This window comes from Scyliorhinus canicula, chromosome 5, assembly GCF_902713615.1.
Source record: "Scyliorhinus canicula chromosome 5, sScyCan1.1, whole genome shotgun sequence".
Lineage (NCBI taxonomy): Eukaryota > Metazoa > Chordata > Chondrichthyes > Carcharhiniformes > Scyliorhinidae > Scyliorhinus > Scyliorhinus canicula.
The window spans coordinates 92589412-92609671 of record NC_052150.1 but is presented as its reverse complement, the minus strand read 5'-3'; the positions used below and the strand labels follow the sequence as shown (position 1 = coordinate 92609671).

General features: G+C 52.2%; 1 protein-coding gene across 11 annotated transcripts in view; it reads right to left on the bottom strand.

Annotated features, from left to right (window-relative positions):
* cdk6 (cyclin-dependent kinase 6) overlaps positions 1 to 20260 on the bottom strand; it is a 352894-nt gene that overhangs the window by 169411 nt on the left and 163223 nt on the right. For all 11 annotated transcript variants that reach the window (XM_038797366.1, XM_038797367.1, XM_038797362.1 and 8 more), the window contains exon 4: positions 1175 to 1342. In XM_038797366.1, the coding sequence (XP_038653294.1) occupies positions 1175 to 1342 (168 nt within the window). The remainder of the gene's footprint in view (positions 1 to 1174; positions 1343 to 20260) is intronic.

Below are 20260 nucleotides of genomic sequence, written 5' to 3'. Positions count from 1 at the left end.
GGCCAAATCAAAGTCTGCAAGCAGGAACCGCCCTGTGTGCAACCACGCACTGCATGGCCGCTATCAGAAGTCTCCAGGGTGCCATCTTTGATTTGTGTGGAGCCAGCCTTGTCAGCTCCAACAGGCCCGGCCCTCCCAGAGTAATGGCGCACACTGGGCCCGCAGATTTTTTGGATTAAGAGCTGGAAAATCTGGTCTGAAAACTCAGCTGTGTTTCTCGTCAGCTTCCAGTCAGACCCTGACACTTCGCCATTTTGGGGGAAAATTCCACCCTGCATCATTGATCTTTGACTGTCGCAGGGCCAAAATCCTGGAACTCTTTTCCTAACAACACTGTGGATGTACATCCGCTTGCAGCAGTTCAAGAATACGGTTCACCACCACCTTCCCCAGTGCAACTGGCAATGAGCAACAAATGCTGGCCGAGCCAGACATGTGCACCTGACGTGAAAAGCGTAAATGTTTACTCGTTGATTTGAAGTGTTAATCCAAAGAAATTTAATATGAATACATTAAGCTCATTATAGCATCATCCACAGTCTTTCCCTGACTTAGTGAGTAATATTTACCAGTGAAAGAATACAGCTAATGAAATAGTATGTGCGGAGAACAAGTGCTGGGCAGAGCTTGCTTTTGCTTCCAAAATTAAGAAAAGTCGCTAAATCTTAAAATATTTACACATCCATATGAGAAAATGTTACCAGTGGTCGTAATGAATTGAATTAATCAGTACATGCCATCTGGGTTGCCATAGCCTGTTCTTCTACTCGGAATTATGGGTATTCTCTCTTATATGGGCCTTCTTTTCACAGTAACTTAATTTGAAGCCTACTTGTGACAATGAGCAATTTTCATTTCATTTCATTTCATTTCAACCACCAAGCACAGCCAGACAACTAAAGATACTTGAATGCCAAGTTGCCTGATATGAAGAAACAGAATTAGCCCAGAAAATAAATTACAGAACATACAGGGACAAAAAGTATTTAATTACTTTACAAGGAATTTATTGAGTTTAGTCTCTTTTATGAACCGTTTCAAGGCAGGATATTTGGTCCATCGGAACAAACACTACCTTTCCCCCCACTTGAAACCTACCTGGAAGATAAAACGTTAATGCCTTTCCATTAGTTGCAAGGTTATGTATTCTCATAGGAATTATTCAGGAACTTACCACTGAGGTAAGTGCCATCTGAAAACTATAGATGCGTGCCAAGCCAAAATCAGCCAGCTTTATTTGGCCGTTGCTGGTTACAAGTATATTTTGGGGCTTCAAGTCTCGATGAACGACACGATGTGAATGAAGGAAGTCTAGTCCACGAAGCAGCTGGAACATCATATCCTACATAAAAGGAATGGAAAATGGGACATTAGAAAACCATTTTAAAAACTCCTTTACATGCTATATTTTCGGTATAAAAGTTTCAAATACTATAATACTTTAATTTTTGTTTGTTTCCCTGAAAATAAAATTCTCACCTTTGGTACTTACACCACATTTAGTCATTTTTAAGTCCTCCGCTGCAACAAAGTATGTTTTGCTGCACTTTAATGAGAGTAATAAATAGACCTCTGATGCCACAATGAGCATGCATTCAAATTGACTAGTGCTGCTTACTGGGACTTACTTTGAAAGGCCTACTGGGCGCAATTGTCCACTTGGGTGACTAAATTGTCCTGCCGGAGCTGATTTTCACCTGATTTTGCTCAAGCTGGGAGTGCAAATCACTGAGCAATTCAGTGTTCCATGTCATGCATATTTATGCATGGCGAGGAATACAAGGGATTCCCGAGGGAATCCCACTATCGGGCTGCCATTTTGAATGGATGGCCCAATAGCTAAGTACCATGGTCTGCCGCCACCCCCACACTGCAAATCAGCGCCCCCCCCCCCCCCCCCGCATTGCAAATCAGCGCCCCCCAGCACTGCAAATCAGTGCACTTAAGATAATTCAGGCGTGAAGGGGCATGATTGGAATGCACTTAACTCTCTTTGATGTGGCAGCTGTTTGTAATCATTGTGGTTTCAGCACTAAAACCTACTCATCCATGAGATGATGAATGGAGCAAGGTCACAGCTGCTTCGTGGAAGCTGTCAATCAGAGCCCACTACCAGAAATGAATGCATAAAATACGGACAATCTGAGCAGGTCTGACAGCATCCGTGGAGAGAAAAGGGAGCTAACTTTTCAAGTCTGGATGACTTTGTCCTGCTGAGATTGTCCAGTATTTTCTGTTTTAGCTTCAGATTCCAGCATCCGCAGCAATTTGCTTTTAACCAGAAATTAAGGGATGGCTTGCAGCTGATCTGAGGGGTTTGAACACAGGTCACAGCTGTTCACCATCCAGAAGTGAACATATGGAGCTTCCAGGTAAGTGTTACAACTGTAATCATTTTCATTTCTCCTGGCCCACCCCCGCATCCTCCTCACCGGACGAGGCCTGGTGTTCATCCTCCTCCTCCAGCATGTTGCCCCTCTGCTGTGCAATATTGTGGAGGAAGCAGCAGGCCACCACTAAGAGGGTAGGAGACCCTCTTAGCGTTATACTGGAGGGCCCCTCCAGAGCGGTCCAGGCACCTGAACTGCAGCTTCAGGATGCCAATGCACTGCCCAAACATGGCCCTGGTCGTGGCATAGGCTTCGTTGTGGCTGGTCTCCGCGTCGGTCTGTGGTCTCCAGATAGGTGTCATCAGCCACGACCATGCAGCAGATAACCCCTGTCGCCCAGGAACTAACCCCTCGCCCGGGGGTGTGCCTCGAAGTTGAAGGGAACCGTGGAGTGTGCCAGTATGAAGGCGTTGTGCACACTTTCCGGGTATCGGGTGCAGGCGTGCATAATGTGCATCTCATGGTCGCACACCAACTGTAAGTTCATCGAGTGGAACCCCTTTTGGATCGTGAAGACCAGCCCTCATGCGGTGGTGCTCGTAGGGGGACATACGTTCTGATGATGAAACCCTGGACCTGGGGCATCCCGGTGTTGCCGGCAAACTGCTACTCGAGCATCCTCGTGAGCTGGGTCCACGTTGAACTTGAAATGTTGTGCCAACCAGGCATATAGGGCCTTCTTGATGGCGCGGTTGTACCTGTGCATCTGTGAGATCTACGAGATCCCTGACAGGTTCCCACTCGGCGCCTGGAAGGACCCTGTGGTGAAAAGGTTCAGCATGACTATCACCTTGACAGCCACTCTGAACCGCTGTCCTCCTCCATACCCCCGTGGTTCCAGGTGCGCTTCGATCCGGCGGATATGCCGCACGGTCCCCCTGCTCAGCCAGAGTCGTCGATGACATGCTCGGTCTGGCAGGTCCTCGAATGAAAGGTACTGCCGTTATACACAAGGCCTGATGCGGCCTGTTGGATGGCTGACTCTCCTTCCTCCCGGATATCTCCTGTCCCTCTGGGACAGGCTCCACTGCTGGAGGGCAACCTCCAACCAGCTCCTGCTTGTACAGGCTCAGTGCATCCCCGAGGGTTGGGGCAACTAGAATAATAGCAACCATTCCTGGTTAGATTCAGGAAAATCCATTCTCTGCAAGGGGTGAAAGGCAGGCATGTTAACATTGTCATAATATACATCCATGTATATAATGGAGTGCAGACAGGCAGTGATTGACACACAGGATGACCAGTAAACACACAGAACACAGCAGCCAATCATCAGACAGGACACGACCACTATAAAGCCAGAGGGCACCAGCTTTCCCACTCTTTCGGGATCCAGGCTCTGAGACAGTCAGAGCTCGTGAACATTAGTCAAGGCACACACCATGTGGTAGTCAGTTAGTCTGGTCAGGCTAGCCTCAGGTCTCCAGTCAAGTCAGCATAGTGTCAACCCACAGTCGGATATGTAAATCGTTAGCTGTTTAATAAAATCGTGTTGCATTTCATCGAGTGTTGGAAGTCTGTCTCTTGCTACACTGCATCAAGCGCAGTCCATCCAGACCCAGCCTACACAACACATCAAACATGGCATGTATCCCCATGCCTAGCCAGCTCCAATGGGCTGCACCGTGACCCTGGACTGCTCTGCATCCCATGCTCCCGCATATACCTCCGCTGCCTCCCTCTTACGTCCCCACATCCATTCCCCTCCGCATCGCACTCCTGACCCCGTCCCTGCCGGCATGTGTACCGGTGACTGGCGCTACCCATGCCAGAGGTACGATCCACGGCCCCCATCCGATGCCCTTCTGTAGGAGCTACCATGGGCGTTCCCCTTGGGTGGGCCGCGTGATTTCCCTGCCGGCGGGTGGCGCAGGCATTGTTATTCCTTAGTATCCTCGTTGCAATGACATACAGTGCTGGCCTGTGTCCAGTATCCTTTGGTTAATTTGTGCATTCCTCCTTTAGGGGAATTTCTTCTCCTTATCTGGGTGAGCAATATGCCGTTACAGATCCTGTTTCAGTCTATTAGGTTAAGGAGAAAGTTTCCCTTATCATATCGGGGAGGAGGGAATCAACCTGCCCTCCCAAAATGTTCAGTGAATGGGCGTCTGGATGATTCTTCTTCTCTTTGTAGTTGACATTGGGGTCTCCTCTGTTGAGGTTGATGTGACTTTTCTAGCATCAGTTGGGCTGGTACGCTGCCCCAGGTGCAGGTAGTGAGGGGCAGGGCCGACTGGGTGGTCAGTCTTGCTGTGTTCTGGGTATCCTGAGGATACTGACTCTATGTGCAAGAAGGTTCTGGACAAGGACAGATCTGGTACTGTGGCTGGTGTGCTATTGCTCCCTTATGCTTGGGAAATCCCTTCTCAAAGGCACTTATGAGGGACATCCTGAGAGGCTGAGTCTTGATGTGTTTTGAGTACCCTTGGTTCACTGATTCGTAAGTGCACGTGGGTGTGGGTCTGGGCCAGGTCCTGTACTGTGGTTGATATCCTGTTGCCCCTCTTTTGGTTGGGAAGTTCCTTTGTCTGAACAAGCAGCCTCTTCTCTTCTTTGTCATTTGCTGGAGGAACATGGGCCTCTGGTTGTGACCTGGTCCTTTATATGCTGAGACTCTCTGATCCTGGTAGGTTTCTTTTTTTGTTAATCCTGCCTTGGTTAGTTTGTTGGGAGGCTGTGACTTTAATGACTATAATCCGCACCTACTGTATAAATATTAGCTGGCCCACTGTATAAATATGTGGAATAATGATCATTCTGTACTGTGCCTGAGATTGGGGTTTTGTTGCATCTTGTGTTATGTGTAAAATATTCTTTTATTCTTTCTTCTGTGAATTTTCCTCGTCATGTTTTTTTATTGTCATATGGGGTAACAGAATTTGTGACTGGGTGTCCTGCAAGGGTTCAGATGGGTCTGACATCCAAGGGAAGGCTGCAACAGTGTGTTATTGGTGCCTCTGGTATTGCTGGAGTTGAGGGAGATGTGTTCTGATGCATGTCTGAACATGGTGCAAAGATCTTATCCTGAATTCTTGTGGTAGCACGTAGTCGCTGCCTGGGAAGGTGTGCGTCGTTTTCGTATGCTTTCCTTCTCTCCCTGGTTCTTTGGTAGTGCATATAGGCGTCACAAGTGAGTCTAATGATTGTACTTGGTCAGCCATATTGCTCTTCCCTCTCCCCCTCTGTGTCTCTGTATGGTAAGCCATTTCTGCTAAGCTGTACCATTCCAATGGTTCTGTTGCATCATTTGTTACAATGGAAAAACTTCAATTAATTTTTTTAAAATTCCACCCTCAAAAGTCACACTTTGAAATCTTGGGTGGAATTTACCCAATTCACTATTCACACCGGCGGGATATTCCAGTCCCAACGGGGAAATCCCATTGACAATGATGGGTCTAGAAAAACCCGCAGGTGGGCCGCTTCAGGGTTGGTCAGTAAATCCCGCCCCTTCTTTTCATAGAATTTACAGTGCAGAAGGAGGCCATTCGGCCCATCAAGTCTGCACTGGCTCTTGCAAAGATCACCCTACCCAAGCCCACACCTCCACCCTATCCCCATAACCCAGTAACCCCACCCAACACTAACAAGCACGTCTTTTGGACACTAAGGGCAATTTAGCATGGCCAATCCACCTAACCTGCACATCTTTGGACTGTGGGAAGAAACCGGAGCACCCGGAGGAAACCCATGCACACACGGGGAGAAGGTGCAGATTCCGCAGAGACAGTGACCCAAGCCGGGAATCGAACCTGGGACCCCGGAGCTGTGAAACAATTGTACTAACCACTATACTACCGTGCTGCCCTTTAAAATTACGCTTTCCCTCTGCTGCTTCCATCAAGGTTTCCACTTTCAGGTTTTACACCTCACCCTTCACCTTTCCTTTGTCTGGAAGATTTCGAGTCCAGCCACCAATTTCCACAATTATTTCAAATAATATCTTCCAAACTATGGGCATTTCTTACAAACTTTAGCACCACTGCAGATATCTTTCTGGCCTCTCTCGATCCAATGCCATTTTAACTCTGACTTTACTGAACAGCAATCTGTTTTGGTTACCAGTTTCCTCTGTTCTGTTAACTCCAGGGGCAAAATTCTCCCAACGGAGAAAACCGGAGTGTTTCGCTCCAGTGTCGGAGGCTGCTCCTCGCCCCCTATTCTCCAACCCCCAGGGGGCTAGGAGTGGCGCCGCGTCAATTACGCGCGCTGGGACGCGTTAAAGCGGCGCCGCGCAAATGACGCGGCCGGCAGCGCTTAAATGACGTCACCTGCGCATGCGCGGTTGCCGTCCTCCCCGCGGGCACCCCGCAGGACATGGAGGATTTATCTTGCGGGGCAGCGGAGGAAAAGATTGCGTCCTTTAGAGACGCCGGCCCGCCGATTGGTGGGCACCGATCGCATGCCAGACCCCTACTGAGCCCCCCCTGGTGCTCGATCCTCCCTCCTCCACCACAGGCCGCACATGCAGCGTTCATGCGCTGTTCATGCCGGCAGCGACCAGGTGTGGTTGGCGCCGGCGTGAACCTGTGGGATTGGGCAGGCCGCTTGGCCCATTCAGGCCGGAGAATCGCCGCTCGCCTGTTAGAAATGGCGAGCGGCGATTCACCGAGTGGCCTATCGTGAAACGCGGCACGCCGCTTTGGGGGGGGTGGGGGGTGGGAGAACCGCGTGCGGGTGCCAGGGTGATGTGGCGGGAATCGCCCGGCACTCCCGCAATTCTCCCACCCGGTGTGGGGGTCGGAGAATCGTGCCCCAGGGGCGCGATTCTCCACAAATGCGGCGAGTCGTAAAGGCTGCCGTGAAACTGGCCGTGTTTCACGGCAGCCTCCGCGCCCCCTCACAGGACCCGATTCTCCCCCCCGGCCGGGGCTAGCAGCGCGGCCCCGTGAAGCACGGCATCGCGGGCTTAGCGACCGTCGCTAAGTCCGCGCGCCAAGCGTCACGGCGGCTGACGCGCACGATGACGGCTCCAACCCGTGCATGCGCGGATGACGTCATCACGCAGACGCGTCAAACCCGCGCATGCGTGGGCCGTCATGCCCCTCAGCCGCCCCGCGGACTGATCCTGCGGGGCGGCGGAAGAACAAATAGTGCGCAAGTATCGGACCCGCTGCCCGCGATTGGTGCCCACCGATCGCAGGCCCATGCCACCCTTAGCACGGCCGTGGTGCGGCCGTGCCAAACGGTGCCATGGTTGACCGGGACGGCACTTTGCGGCCGTTTTCACGAATGGTTGGAGCAGGTGTGATTGCGTTCGTGAAAACGGCCATAAAGGCCTGGGAACTCGGCCCATCGGCCTGGGGAGAATCGCTGTTCGCCGTAAAAAATGGCGAGCAGCGATTCGTGTCGTGGGGCGGCCGTGGGGGGGGGGGGGGGGGGGGGGAGAATAGCGGGAGGGCGGGAAAATTGTCAGGAAGGCCCTCCTGCCATTCTCCGACCCGCCGTGGGCAGCGGAGAATCGCGCCCCTGATCTCTTGGAAGCTTCTCCAGGGCTGGCATGGTAGCACAGTGGTTAGCACTGTTGCTTCATATTCCAGGGACCTGGGCTCGATTCCTGGCTTGGGTCACTCTCTGTGAGGAGTCTGCATGTTCTCCCCATTTGCGTAGGTTTCTTCCAGGTGTTCCGGTCTCATCCCACAAATCTCGAAAGACGTGCTTGTTAGGTGATTGGACATTCTGAATTCTCCCTCAGTATACCTGAACCGGCGCTGGAATGTGGCGGTTTGTGTATTTTCATAGTAACTTCATTGCAGTGTCAATGTACTACGTGTGACACTAATAAAGATTATTATTATTTTTTTTCTAGTTTCCTTAACTGGCTGGACTCTAGGCTTCCAGCATCTGTTTTCTTTGCTATTACTCCATAATATGGCTTTTCTTCTAGCAAGGTTGACATAGGTTTCCTTCCCTAGCCTTTTAAAACCAACTGCTTCTAGCAGAGCTATAAGAGCTGCCTTCTTTCTCACTACCATCAAATCAGCTAAACTAAAACTTAAAACATTCTCTGCCTTACAAGGCCCCAGTTGCTAAGCAACCACTCCTGGTTTATTTATAATTCACATGGTAGCCCTCTTTAAGCGCAGCAGAATCACAGTTGGAAGTGAAACCAATCTCCACACATGCAAACACCTTTGTTCAGCAAGAATCTACTCATAGGCACAAAACGCTTGGGCGCAATTTAATGGAAATGAAACAGAAACTCGTTTTGGGCGCCTTCGGTGGAATGTTTCCCGGCACTTGCAGCGCCAAGAATGGCCCCGCTATTAAACGGACTCTGTCTCATTTATGGACCTCGTCGAGGAACACTCCGCTGAAGTAGCACTTATGCTCATTTCCTGCACTAAATAGCTCAGCTCGCCTGTGCAGGGAGAGATTGGGCACCACTTACCGATTTCTGGACCCCCCACAGCGACCTCTGGACACCCCAATGCCCCAACTTACCAATTAGGGGTTTCTTGAGCCGCCCCCGCACCCCACTTCATAAGGGCAGGGCACCCCTGAGCCCGATCCCAGGCATGGGCAAGATGCCACCTGGGCACCTTGGCACTGTCAGCCTGGCTGGTTGTGCCACACAGGTGGCGGTTGTCAGGGTACTCGGGTGACACTGCCAGGGTGCCTGGGTGGCAGTGCCAGTGTCCCACTTTGCTTAGAGCTCAATCGGGCGTGACCCGACCATTAGGTCGTGCCCCTTAAATTAAACCCACTTAAAACTATGCCTTTGTTCTAATCTTTACCAATTACAAATATAAATCCCTTAAAACTACCTTTATTTTCCTCATAATCCCCTTCACGTTAACATCCCTTTGATATCCATTTGACCCCCTTGTTAGTGAGCTTTTCATGCAGTCTGGTTACGGTCGGGCTGTGTCAGCGTTGACTGACTTGCTGAGTTTTTTTAGCCTGATGAGTATACTGTTATTTTAATTTTCTCTCTTTTTAAACTGTCAGTATTACATTGGAATGACTGAACTGCAAAAGCAAGCAGTCAGTTTGCTACTAAAAACACTGTAGATACAGTGTAGATAGGTGCAAAATAATGAATTTAGGAGCACGTCTGTCATCAGAATATGGTGAAGATTTCTTTTGCAGCAAGAATGTGCTGATTCAGTGCAACATATTGACATTAAATTCACAATTCGACAAAAACCTAAAAATCATTTAACTTCCTGGTAAGCAGGAAACCAAATCATTTCAATTATTAATTGCTGAGATCTTTTAGAGTTAATATTTTTAAAATGTTTCTAATTACAGTTATTCTGGTTTGTCGCTGCCATTTTTCACACTTATTCATTTTCAGGTGACACATTGGGCACGATTCTCCGGAAAAATTTCCAATTGTCGTATTGAGAGGTAATTGCCGCAAGTTTCCCGGCACTCAGCCCAGCGAAACCGGCAACGCCATTCAACGTTATTCGGTCCACTTAAGGAGGCCTCACGGGCTGCATGCCACAAATAACGCCTCTCCAGCGAATTCACCGGGACCGCGCTCACTGCTAACAAGGTTTTTTTTTAATAAATTTAGATTACCCAATTATTTTTTCCAATTAAGGGGCAATTTAGTGTGGCCAATCCACATACTCTGCACATTTTTGGGTTGTGGGGGTGAAACCCACGCAGACACGGGGAGAATGTGCAAACTCCACACGGACAGTAACCCAGAGCCGGGATTGAACCTGGGATCTTAGCGCCGTGAAGCGGTTGTGCTAACCACTAGGCCACCGTGCTGCCCTACTGCTAACAAGGTTGAGCAGCACTGAAACTGCACTTGGGCGGCCAACCCCAGCCAGCTCACAATAATGGCGCCGCGGAGACTGGCCCCAAGATTCGGGGGCATTGACCTGGGGAGGCTCCTGTACGCGGTGGAGACCAGTAGGGATGTCCTGTTACCCAGGGGATCCCGGTGGGTGAGCCACAAGGCAACCTGTGCTGCCTGGGATGAAGTGGCGGGAGACGTTAGTTCCAACAGTATGACAAAGAGGACTGGGCAGCAATGCAGGAAGGTCAGTGACCTACACCGGGCAGCACGAGAGAGTAGACACCACCCCCCACCCCCCAAGGGAACATCCACACCTCAACTCTCCAAGTGACCCCCAGCCCTCCCTCCCCCTTCCCCCAACCTCGCCTTCACACTTCCTCTCCCAACACTGAACCACTTGTGTGGCTAATGATGCTCTTTCTGTGTCTCCTCAGGAAAAGCTCTCCCACAATTGACGGGAGACGGCCCAAACTGGCGGAGTGGTGCCAGGCATAAGAATCCTCACCTCCTTCGAGGAGCGTGCCTGGAGGTGACCAGTGTGGCAGAGGACAGGGCAGTCATTAACGCGGAGGCTGGTGGACGTCGCAGAGGTGAGGAACCACCGTGAGTTGTTATTGCCTTACTGACTGACTCATCCCTCCCACTGACCACATGTCCATTCTCCTGCAGGTCCTCCAGGTGACGGCCCATCTGGGGTGGCAACCTCTCCTGACCTCGAGGATAACACATCGGAGGAGAGCTCCGAGGATGCCACCATGGTCGCCGCACAGCTGTCATCCCCACCCTCCACCAGCACAGATACACACACCTCTGTGAGACATGTTAATGGTCAGGCTCATGGGGCACAATCTGATGAGCACCGCACTGCTGCTGATGTACATCAGGTGGAGGCAGGAACCCCCAGGCAACACAGCAGTCAGAGGTCTGCTGGATCCCAGGACCCAGCTGGGTCCCAGTCTGATGCTGAGTCTCTGGAAGTGGGTTACCCGAAGCTGATAGAGACGATAGGCAGCGGCCAGTTCATTCAGAGGGAGACGTCAGCATCGCTCCAGCAGATCCACAGCCATTTGGAGGAGTCCCTGAGGCTATGGGCGCAGGAGATGGCGCCGGCAATGAGTGGCACTGAGACCAACACTGCAAAGACTGCGACCGCAGTGGAGAGCTTGGTGCATGACGCCGGCACCATGAGTGATGGTGTCCAAGGCGTCGCGCAGTCGGTGACGGCCATAGTTGAGGGTCTCAGCAGAATGTCTGACTCACTGGGGAATGTCACCCAGTACCAGGCCAACCTTGATAAGGTTCTGCAGGACGAGTTCCTCTCCCAGTTGGGCATAATTAAGGCGCTGTGGAGCTTGTCCCAAACGCAGTTGGACATGGCTGAGGCACTGCAGAGCATGTTCTACTCACTGAGGAGCATTGCTGAGGGCATCGACACCATGGTGTGAACCATGGGGAACCGCCAAGGCTGACAGAGCCAGATGATGCAGGGGCAGCCGGGGCTCGAACCAGCTGCCCCTACTGGTTCCAAGGTGAACCCCAGGGCCCTACGGGTACCGATCGGGAGGAGGGGGATGCCAGCCCAGACCCGTCCCATGGAGAGCTCCCCCGGGTTCCCCCCCTCTGGTGAGGCCGTGTCTCACAGGCAGCACATGGGACAGCCCCCCCCACCCCACCCCCACCCCACCCATGGCGCTCGCCCAGACTCCAGCCGTGCACATGTCCCTGGAGCTGTGTCACATCCCCTGTTCAGATGTTGACTTCTGCGCTGGTGCTGTGGTGTTGCCTCACGCAGTGTCCAGGCATCAATGTGCGACTGGAATGCTAGGCAATGACTCCACATGCTACATGGCCCTCCCACCCACGGGAATCTACTTGACATGTGTGAAGTGCTCACTTACCCACGACTGCCAATTCCCGATTAGCGATAGCCTTCAAATGTGCAGCCAGTGTCCTCAGCAATCAGTAGGGGTTATGGGTGATCGGTGGGGCAGACCTCCAGGGACAAGGGTTGTCCCAGAATGAGGTTGGGATCCAGGCACTGGCATGGTGGTGCTGCGGTTGATTGTGCCCCCAGTTGCCCTCCCCCCAGCACCTCCCCCACCCCTACCTCTGCGGATGGTCCCCTACCCACCGCCGAGCATCGAGGTGGCAAGCCCAGCACACCCGGGCTCTTTAGCCTGTGAGCAAAGATGGCTACTCACCTCCTTGGCTGCTCACAGAAGCCCTTCTGTCAGGTTCACGCTTTTCAATAGAGCGTGGGCACTTGCTGGGGCAGCCGATGAATGACGGGAGGCTGTTGGATATGGGGTGGCTCTAGGTGATTGTATGGAAATGGGGCTTAAGTGGTGATAATTGGTTTCTTGCCACGCTACGGCGAGATCCCGATTTCGCCTACGGCAGTGGGCCGGCTGCATCACAAACTGTTTGGCACTTGGTGCAGATCCCGTCTTTTGCTTCTCCTGCTATTCACTGGTCTCATTACGCTTGAGCACAAGTGTAGCGAGGCCGGAAGTTCGTGCCCACAATTATGAAATTGTGCAGTCGTGCAGTAGTGCAAATAGTGCAATAATGTGTCAAAATTAAACTCAACAAGTATACTGGGCAGGATTCTACGACCCTCCGCTCCGGAATCGCGCCCGGCACGGGACCAGAGACTAGGCGTTCACGCCGGAAATCTGACCGACGGCACTTCCGCCATTCTCCGTGGACCCGCCAGTCATGCACGCGCGTGTTCGACGCGGCGCCGGTCGGGGGAACATGCCCCCTTGGCAATTCTCCGCGGTTGACCGGCCGAACTCCTGCTGGCATGGTTTATATCTGGTACCACTCGGCGGGAGCTCAGACCCATGGCCGTGGTAGCGGTCCTGGTGGGGGGCGGGGGGTATCTGACTCCGGGGGGGCCTCAGCGGTGGCCAGGCCTGCGATTGAGGGCCACCGATCAGTAGGCCATTGCGATCCGTGGAAGCCCTACCTTACTCCGTGCCGGCCTTGTCGGTGGCACCCACGCCGGAATGGGCCGCTGCGTGCATGCGCGGACCCGCTTGTGGCCACCGTGCACATGCGCGGCTGCGCAGTCTGGACAACAGGGCCCGCCAGCAGCCAGAGCTGCGGGACGCACGTTGGTGCCCTGCTAGCCCCCTGGAAAACGGAGAGTCACCCCGGACTTTCCAGGAAAAAGTCCGGAGTGATTCTCGCCCGTTTTCCGGCGGGCGTGGGGATTTAGTCCCCAAAAGGGAGAATCCCGCCCACTATTTTGTTGACCTGAATGACAAACATCGAAAAACATTCAATAGCTTAATTTGGGTGGTATATTTCTTCTTTAAAATCTAGTTTTTAGTTGTGAACATAAATTCCATGATACCTTATTAATCAGCGCTGAACATGAACACAGCAGATCCATAAAATACTAAATAACAATTAACTGATTTTGCAATTCCTAATAAATGGTTAAAGTCATTATCAGCAAAAAACAGAAAAACATGGATAAATAGGCTAAAATATGAATGAATTCATCATCAAGAATCAGCAAACTCTGGCAGTATTACTCACCTTATTAGGTAAGAATTTTAGTAAGGGTGAGCATGTGGGATCGGGTGCAGATTGGAAGGGGCTTGTTGAAACGTAAACAATTCCAGATGCATGGCAAATCAGCTCCACCTGCCAGATTCTGGGTGTCACCTGGGCAGGCAACCAATGCACTTCCAGGAGGAAGTTGGCATTTTAAATATATTAATAAGGACGGCAGCTTCAGAATACAACAATTTGCATGTTTCACCAGGGGCAAGTTGAGCTTCCCAGACCTTGAAAAAATGGCTAGCTGAAAGGAGGCAATTATAGCTTTCAAGGGGAAGCCAAGTACTTTTATAGCACTGCTTGTGGAATAGGAGAAGCATTGGTGTTTCGCTCCAACCTCAAACTCCTTCCTATCAGGTAGCTCCCTCTCGCCCCATAGAAAGCCTAGTCAGGTCAGAGATCACGGCCAGGATTCTCACCCAAACGGCGGGCGAGCCGAACTGGCGCCAAAGAGTGGCTTGAACCACTTCGGCGTTGGGCCGCCCGGAGGTTGTGGAATCCTCCGCACTTCCGGGGGCTGGAGTGGTTGGCGCCGCACCAACCGGTGCCGAAGGGCCTCCGCCAGCCGGCGCGAGTTGGCGCATGCGCGGGAGCACCAGCGTATTCTGGCACATGCGCAGAACTGCTGCTGTGATCCCTGCGCATGCGCAGGGGGTTTCTACTCCGCGCTGGCCATGGCGGAGCTTTACGGAGGCCGGCGCGGAGGGAAAGAGTGCCCCCATGGCACAGGCTCGCCCGCAGATCAGTGGGCCCCGATCGCAGGCCAGGCCACCCAGGGCAGGATTCCCCCAGGCCCCCCGAGAACTCCGCAGGCTACCAGGTCCCGCTGGTATGGACCTTGCGTATTTCACGCCGGCGGGACCGGCCGAAAACGGGCGGCCGCTCGGCCCATCGGGGCCCGGAGATTTGCCGAGGGGGCCACTGCCAATGGCCCCCAACCGGCGCGACGTGATCCCCACCCCCACCAAAAAACTGGCGCTGGCGAATTCGGCAGCCGGCGCCGGAGCGGCAGCGCGGGATTCACGCCGCCCCCTGGCGATTCTCCGACGCGGCGGGGGGTCGGAGAATCCCACCCATCATCTCTCTTTCCACGGTCTGGAATTGGAACTGCCCTCCATCCGTCTCCAAACCCAAGTCTGGGACCAGATGCATCTGGTTCTGCTGACTGTTCCATGGTGGTCCCCACCCAACTACCCGCCAAGTCTGCCAATCAGACTGGCTTTTGGGAAACAAATCAGGGCCAAAAGATGCTTACAGAATCATATAACCTCGACTAACGTTTCCAGGTATTTGGCTTTCCTGACAGAAACTCTGTTCTCCCAATCAACCTTCCACTACCCCCTACCCTGCATTTCTCTAATTGCCACTCGCCTCAGCAAATATCCAGGCCTTAATCTCTGTAACAAGAAAGGACTAAGAGATTACCATATGCATCTTGGTATATCAGGGGTATTCAACCAGGTATAAAAGCAACCAGGTGCTCCAGATTCAAATCCAGCCTCATCTCACTAAAGTGTTTCAATATGGCTTCAAAAAGATCAGGGCCGGGATTCTCCCCTACCCGGCGGGGCGGGGGGTCCCGGCGTGAACCACTCCGGCGTCGGGCCGCACCAAAGGTGTGGAAGTCTCCGCACCTTTAGGGGCCAGGCCCTCATATGAGGGGCTAGGCCCGCGCCGGAGTGATTGGCGCTCCGCCGGCTGGTGTGGACGGCCTTTGGCGCCATGCCAGTCAGGGCCGAAGAGGCTTCGCCGGCCGGCGTAAGTCTGCGCATGCGCTGGAGCATCAGCGGCTGCTGACGTCATCCCCGCGCATGCGCAGGGGAGGGGGGTCACTTCCGCCTCCGCCATGGTGAAGATCGTGGTGAAGGTGGTAGGAAAAGAGTGCCCCCATGGCACAGGCCCATCCGCTGATTGCGGGCCAGGCCACCATGGGGCACCCCCCAGGGCCAGATCGCCCCGCGCCCCCCCCCAGGACCCCGCCCGCGCCACCTGCTACCGCCTAGTAAGGTACGTGGTTTGATCCACGCCGGCGGGAGAGGGTTGACAGCGGCCGGAGAATCATCGGGGGGGTGGGCCGCCAACCGGCGTGGTGCGATTCTCGCCCCGCCGAATCTCTGGCGGCGGGGAATTCGGGTCACGGTGGGGGTGGGAATGATGCCGGCCCCCGGCGATTCTCCGACCCGGCGGGGGGGTGGGAGAATCCTGCCCCCAGATAAGTGAATTATGTGGGTATGATATTTTTGTCAAGGAGAGGGGAATTGGGGAATTTTCCTGACCTGACAATCCCCTGTCTTTGAGGCGCCTGCCAACTTATTTTGTACCAAGGAGGCGAGCATGGGCTGGATATGGGCTCACCGCATCTGGAACAGGCCTGCGGTAAGCAATGGCGGTCAACCGTGCTGAGGCTGAGGCTGGAAGATTCAAAGGCTTGCCTCTGTTTACTGAGCCATTGGCCCAGGTGTAATCATGGTTGTTAGGCCCACTACTCAAGTTTTTATAATAAAGGCATCTGGTAACTGTAGCAAAAAAGCAGATTGAGCAGAAATCCAGGTGTCTGTTCCATAATGTTTCATTATGGTTCCCTGGCTAAGTTCTTAGATTGGGTAATGGACTCAACTCAGCAGGGGTCTGTTTGTTCAGTGGCAAATGAGAGTGCTGTCTCCTTACAATATTATCACCTTGATTATCTTTTGACAACCTGAACTTTTTTTGAAGGATTTTTAATTGCCTGTGTGTTTATTTGGACAAGACTAAGAGGTGTGAAATGGATTAAAGGTTTCTTCAATGGGGCTTTCACTGTCTGTGATTGATTGACAGCTTCATGAGAAGGTAAGAGGCTAACGTCTTTCAAATGGAATGCTGAATGCCAATTTTTGTTATATAGTTTCGCGACTCAAGAGTGGTGAACCTCCATGGTTCACGACACTTCTGAAATCCCGTGAGCCAGTCTTCTAACAAAACAGGTCCAAAAGAATACCCAAAATGAAGGGTGAGGTGGGGGGCTCGGAATACTTACTCTACAATACAGCTGGCATTGGTGGAATTCCTTAATGTGGGCTTATTGCCCATTTTTTTATCACGCAATGGCAAAGATTGTTGGAAATGTGAATCGGGAGTGGGAACCCTGAAATTGCATGCTGCCAGCCATACTTAAAGCCCTTTCAACTTGAACAGAGGCATAAAAATCATGTGGTAATATCCACTTCATGTCATATTGCAATACTATTGCTAAAACCCCATGTTATGCCATCATCTAATTAGATATTGGGCAGTATAGGCACTTTGCTGAATACAAGGGGCGCGATTCTTCGCCCCCCACGCCGGATGGGAGAATAGCGGGAGGGCCTCCTGACATTTTTCACGCCCTCCCGCTATTCTCCCCCCCCCACGCCCGATCCACGCCACGAATCGCGCTCGCCGTTTTTTACGGCGAGCGGCGATTCTCCGAGGCCGATGGGCTGAGCGGCCGGGCCTCCACGCCCGTTTCAACACGGCAGCAAACACACCTGCTCGCTGCCGTCGTGAAATGGGCGCCAGATGCCCGTTTGGAGCATAGGCCTGCGATTGGTGGGCACCGATCGCGGGCCGTGCGTCCGTAACGGACGCACTCTTTTCCCTCCGCCGCCCCGCAAGATCAAGCCGCCATGTCTTGCGACGCGGCTGAGGGAAAAGACGGCAACCGCGCATGCGCGAGTTGGCGTTGTCCAACCTGCGCATGCGCGGCCGTCAGCCGGCGTGACGCTTGACGTGCGGCCTTGATGACCGTCGTCAAGGCCGCGCCGCCGTGACGCACGGGGCCGCGCTCCTAACCCCGCCCGGGGGGGGAGAATCGGCCCCGGATGTGGGCGTGAAGGCTGCCATGGGTCACGGCCTGTCCCATGGCAGCCTTTACGATTCTCCGCATTTGCGGAGAATCTCGCCCAAGATGTTTGAATCATTTACGGAAGTGGTTAAACAGTACTCAATAGAACAGTCAATTTCAAACTCAGGATCGCGACCCACAGGTGTGTTGCGTGCAGATGTTGGGAGGGTCGGGGGGCCATCGGTTGTTGCGTTCCCAATTGCGGGAATAAGTGCTCAATGGCCGCGACCGGCTTTCGGAAATGCCAGCTGCGACCAGCTTTCAGAATGCCAGCCATCCCACAGGTGCGTGCCCCCTTAGCAGTGAGCAACACCTGGAGCCCAGCTTGACAGAACACCTCCTCCTGACGTCAGCATGCTGACCCAGGAGCCGATTCTTTAAAAAAAATCGATGGAATCTTCGCTCCAGAAGCAGCGGCAGAGGGCAGGTCACGTGCTCTGAGCACGAGAGAGATTTCTCTATTATGTAGCTGCCAGCAGTGCTGGTGAGATTCAGCGCCTCTGATGAACAACCCATTGAGAAGCTGAAATCAGGAAAAAAGCAAGATAAAAATGATTTCTTGAGGTATGGATTTATTAATTGTGCCGAAGCAAATCAGAATACAAAGCCCAAGTGTGTCATACAAGGGATGTACTGGCAAATGAAGGATTAAACCCTCAAAACTTCAAAGGTAATTAAAGACAAATATTTTTTCAAAGGATGCAGCAAGAACTTAAATCATCAGCTGAAATCCTTAGTAGAAACTTAACATTGAATGACAAAGCAAGTCAGACTGTGAGGACCAAGCAGGCACACCAGTTACATTAATGGTAAGCAAACATGGTGGGTCACGAAGGTTGGCCAGCGTGAGTCCCAAGGTCAGCCAGCATGGGTCCTCAAGGATGGCCGGTTGGCAAAAATGAGTCCTGGGCAAAAAAACTTGAAAAACACTGCAATAGAATATCTAAGGAGCAAGTGAAACTTCAAAAGCATGAATTTATAAAATCTAAATTTACATCTTGTGAGAAATTAAATATAGGAAGTGAGAAAAGGACGGCCGTTAGCCTTTTGACAGCACGGTAGCATAGTGGTTAGCACAATTGCTTCACAGCTCCAGGTTCCCAGTTTCGATTCCCGGCTTGGGTCACTGTCTGTGAGGAGTCTGCACGTTCTCCCCGTGTGTGCGTGAGTTTCCTCCGGGTGCTCCGGTTTCCTCCCACAGTCCAAAGATGTGCAGGTTAGGTGGATTGGCCATGCTAAATTGCCCTTAGTGTCCAAAATTGCCCTTAGTGTTGGATGGGGTTACTGGTTATGGGGATAGGGTGGAGCTCTGGGCTTGCGTAGGGTGCTCTTTCCAAGAGCCAGTGCAGACTCGATGGGCCGAGTGGTCTCCTTCTGCACTGTAAATTCTATGAATTCTATGAAGAGCAAAATCCCCATACATAAAGAACTAACCAGTTACATTGTCAAGCTTCACAAATGAAAACTTGGTGAAGTACTGGATTTCGGCATAAGACAGTGGGCAAAATTCACCCCAACCAGCCCATGGTGGGTTTGGTGACAGGTGGGCGCGGTGTATCTGGCGGGAGCCAAAAAGTCAGACATCCTCCAGTATAAAACCCCGTTGTAATTCTCCCAATGGCAGGTTTTTCTTCTTGTTGCCATTTGCCATGGTGCAAATGCCATTTGTATTCATTGGCATCTCATGACTGCTCATTAAAAAAGCTGCCTACCGGCATCCCATCAGGCCTTTCAATCTTGCATCACGCCAGCAGGTAATTACTTCGGTGCCAAACCCAATTACTAATGAGGGACGTGCACAAGGTGATCTTCAGTTCGTCAGAGGCTACGGGTAAGTGGAAGAACTTTCTGGCATCATTCTTTGTTGCTCTTTGTGCACTGTTCACCATTCTGTTGGGGCAGACCAGTTCCTGCCTGCAGCTCCATGTCGAGGTGGTCTTAATGGACAGCACTGAGCTACTGGACCCATGGACTTTCCTGTGTCACTGAGTTGGATCAATACTGCACCTGGGATTGGGAAGTAAAGGGTCTCCTTGGTCCTAGTGCCACACAGCAGTGTTTATCTGGACAGGACTGTGCTGTGGGACCCATTGTGCTACCGCAACAAAGGTCTGGAGTTCAACTGGTGGTGGAGTTCAACTGGTGGTGGAATTTAAGGTGAGGAGGAGGCTGTGGCCTAATGAAGACAAGGGGGGGGTGACGTGGAAGGAAGGCTGTGCAAGGTGGGTGGAGGACAATGGTCACAATGGCTTGCAGAGAGACAAGGAGGTGGATGAAGATGAACAATGGAAGGCAGAAGGAAGACTGAGTGGGGCAGGGTGGGTTAGACAGCGGGACTCTGACAAGGCTGCATGAAAAGCTCACAAACAAGGTAGGAGGGTGGTCAAAGCGATACCACACTGTTCACTGGACGGGGATGGATAAGACTCCAGAGGCGGTAGGTAGAGGTTCAAATGGGGCATTCCACCTTCCACAAAATAGTTCACGTTTATGTTCTCACTTGGATATTTAACCTAGTCCTGGTCAGATGACATTGGCTCATTATGCCCCAGACAAGTTTCATCCTTGATTATGCTTTTTCCCCTTCCAAAGATCTCTCTTCTTTTCTCTTGCTTGAGGTCCATTCATTAGCTGCAGTCTTCCAAAGGAGAGTGAATTTTTTTTACGAACATGATG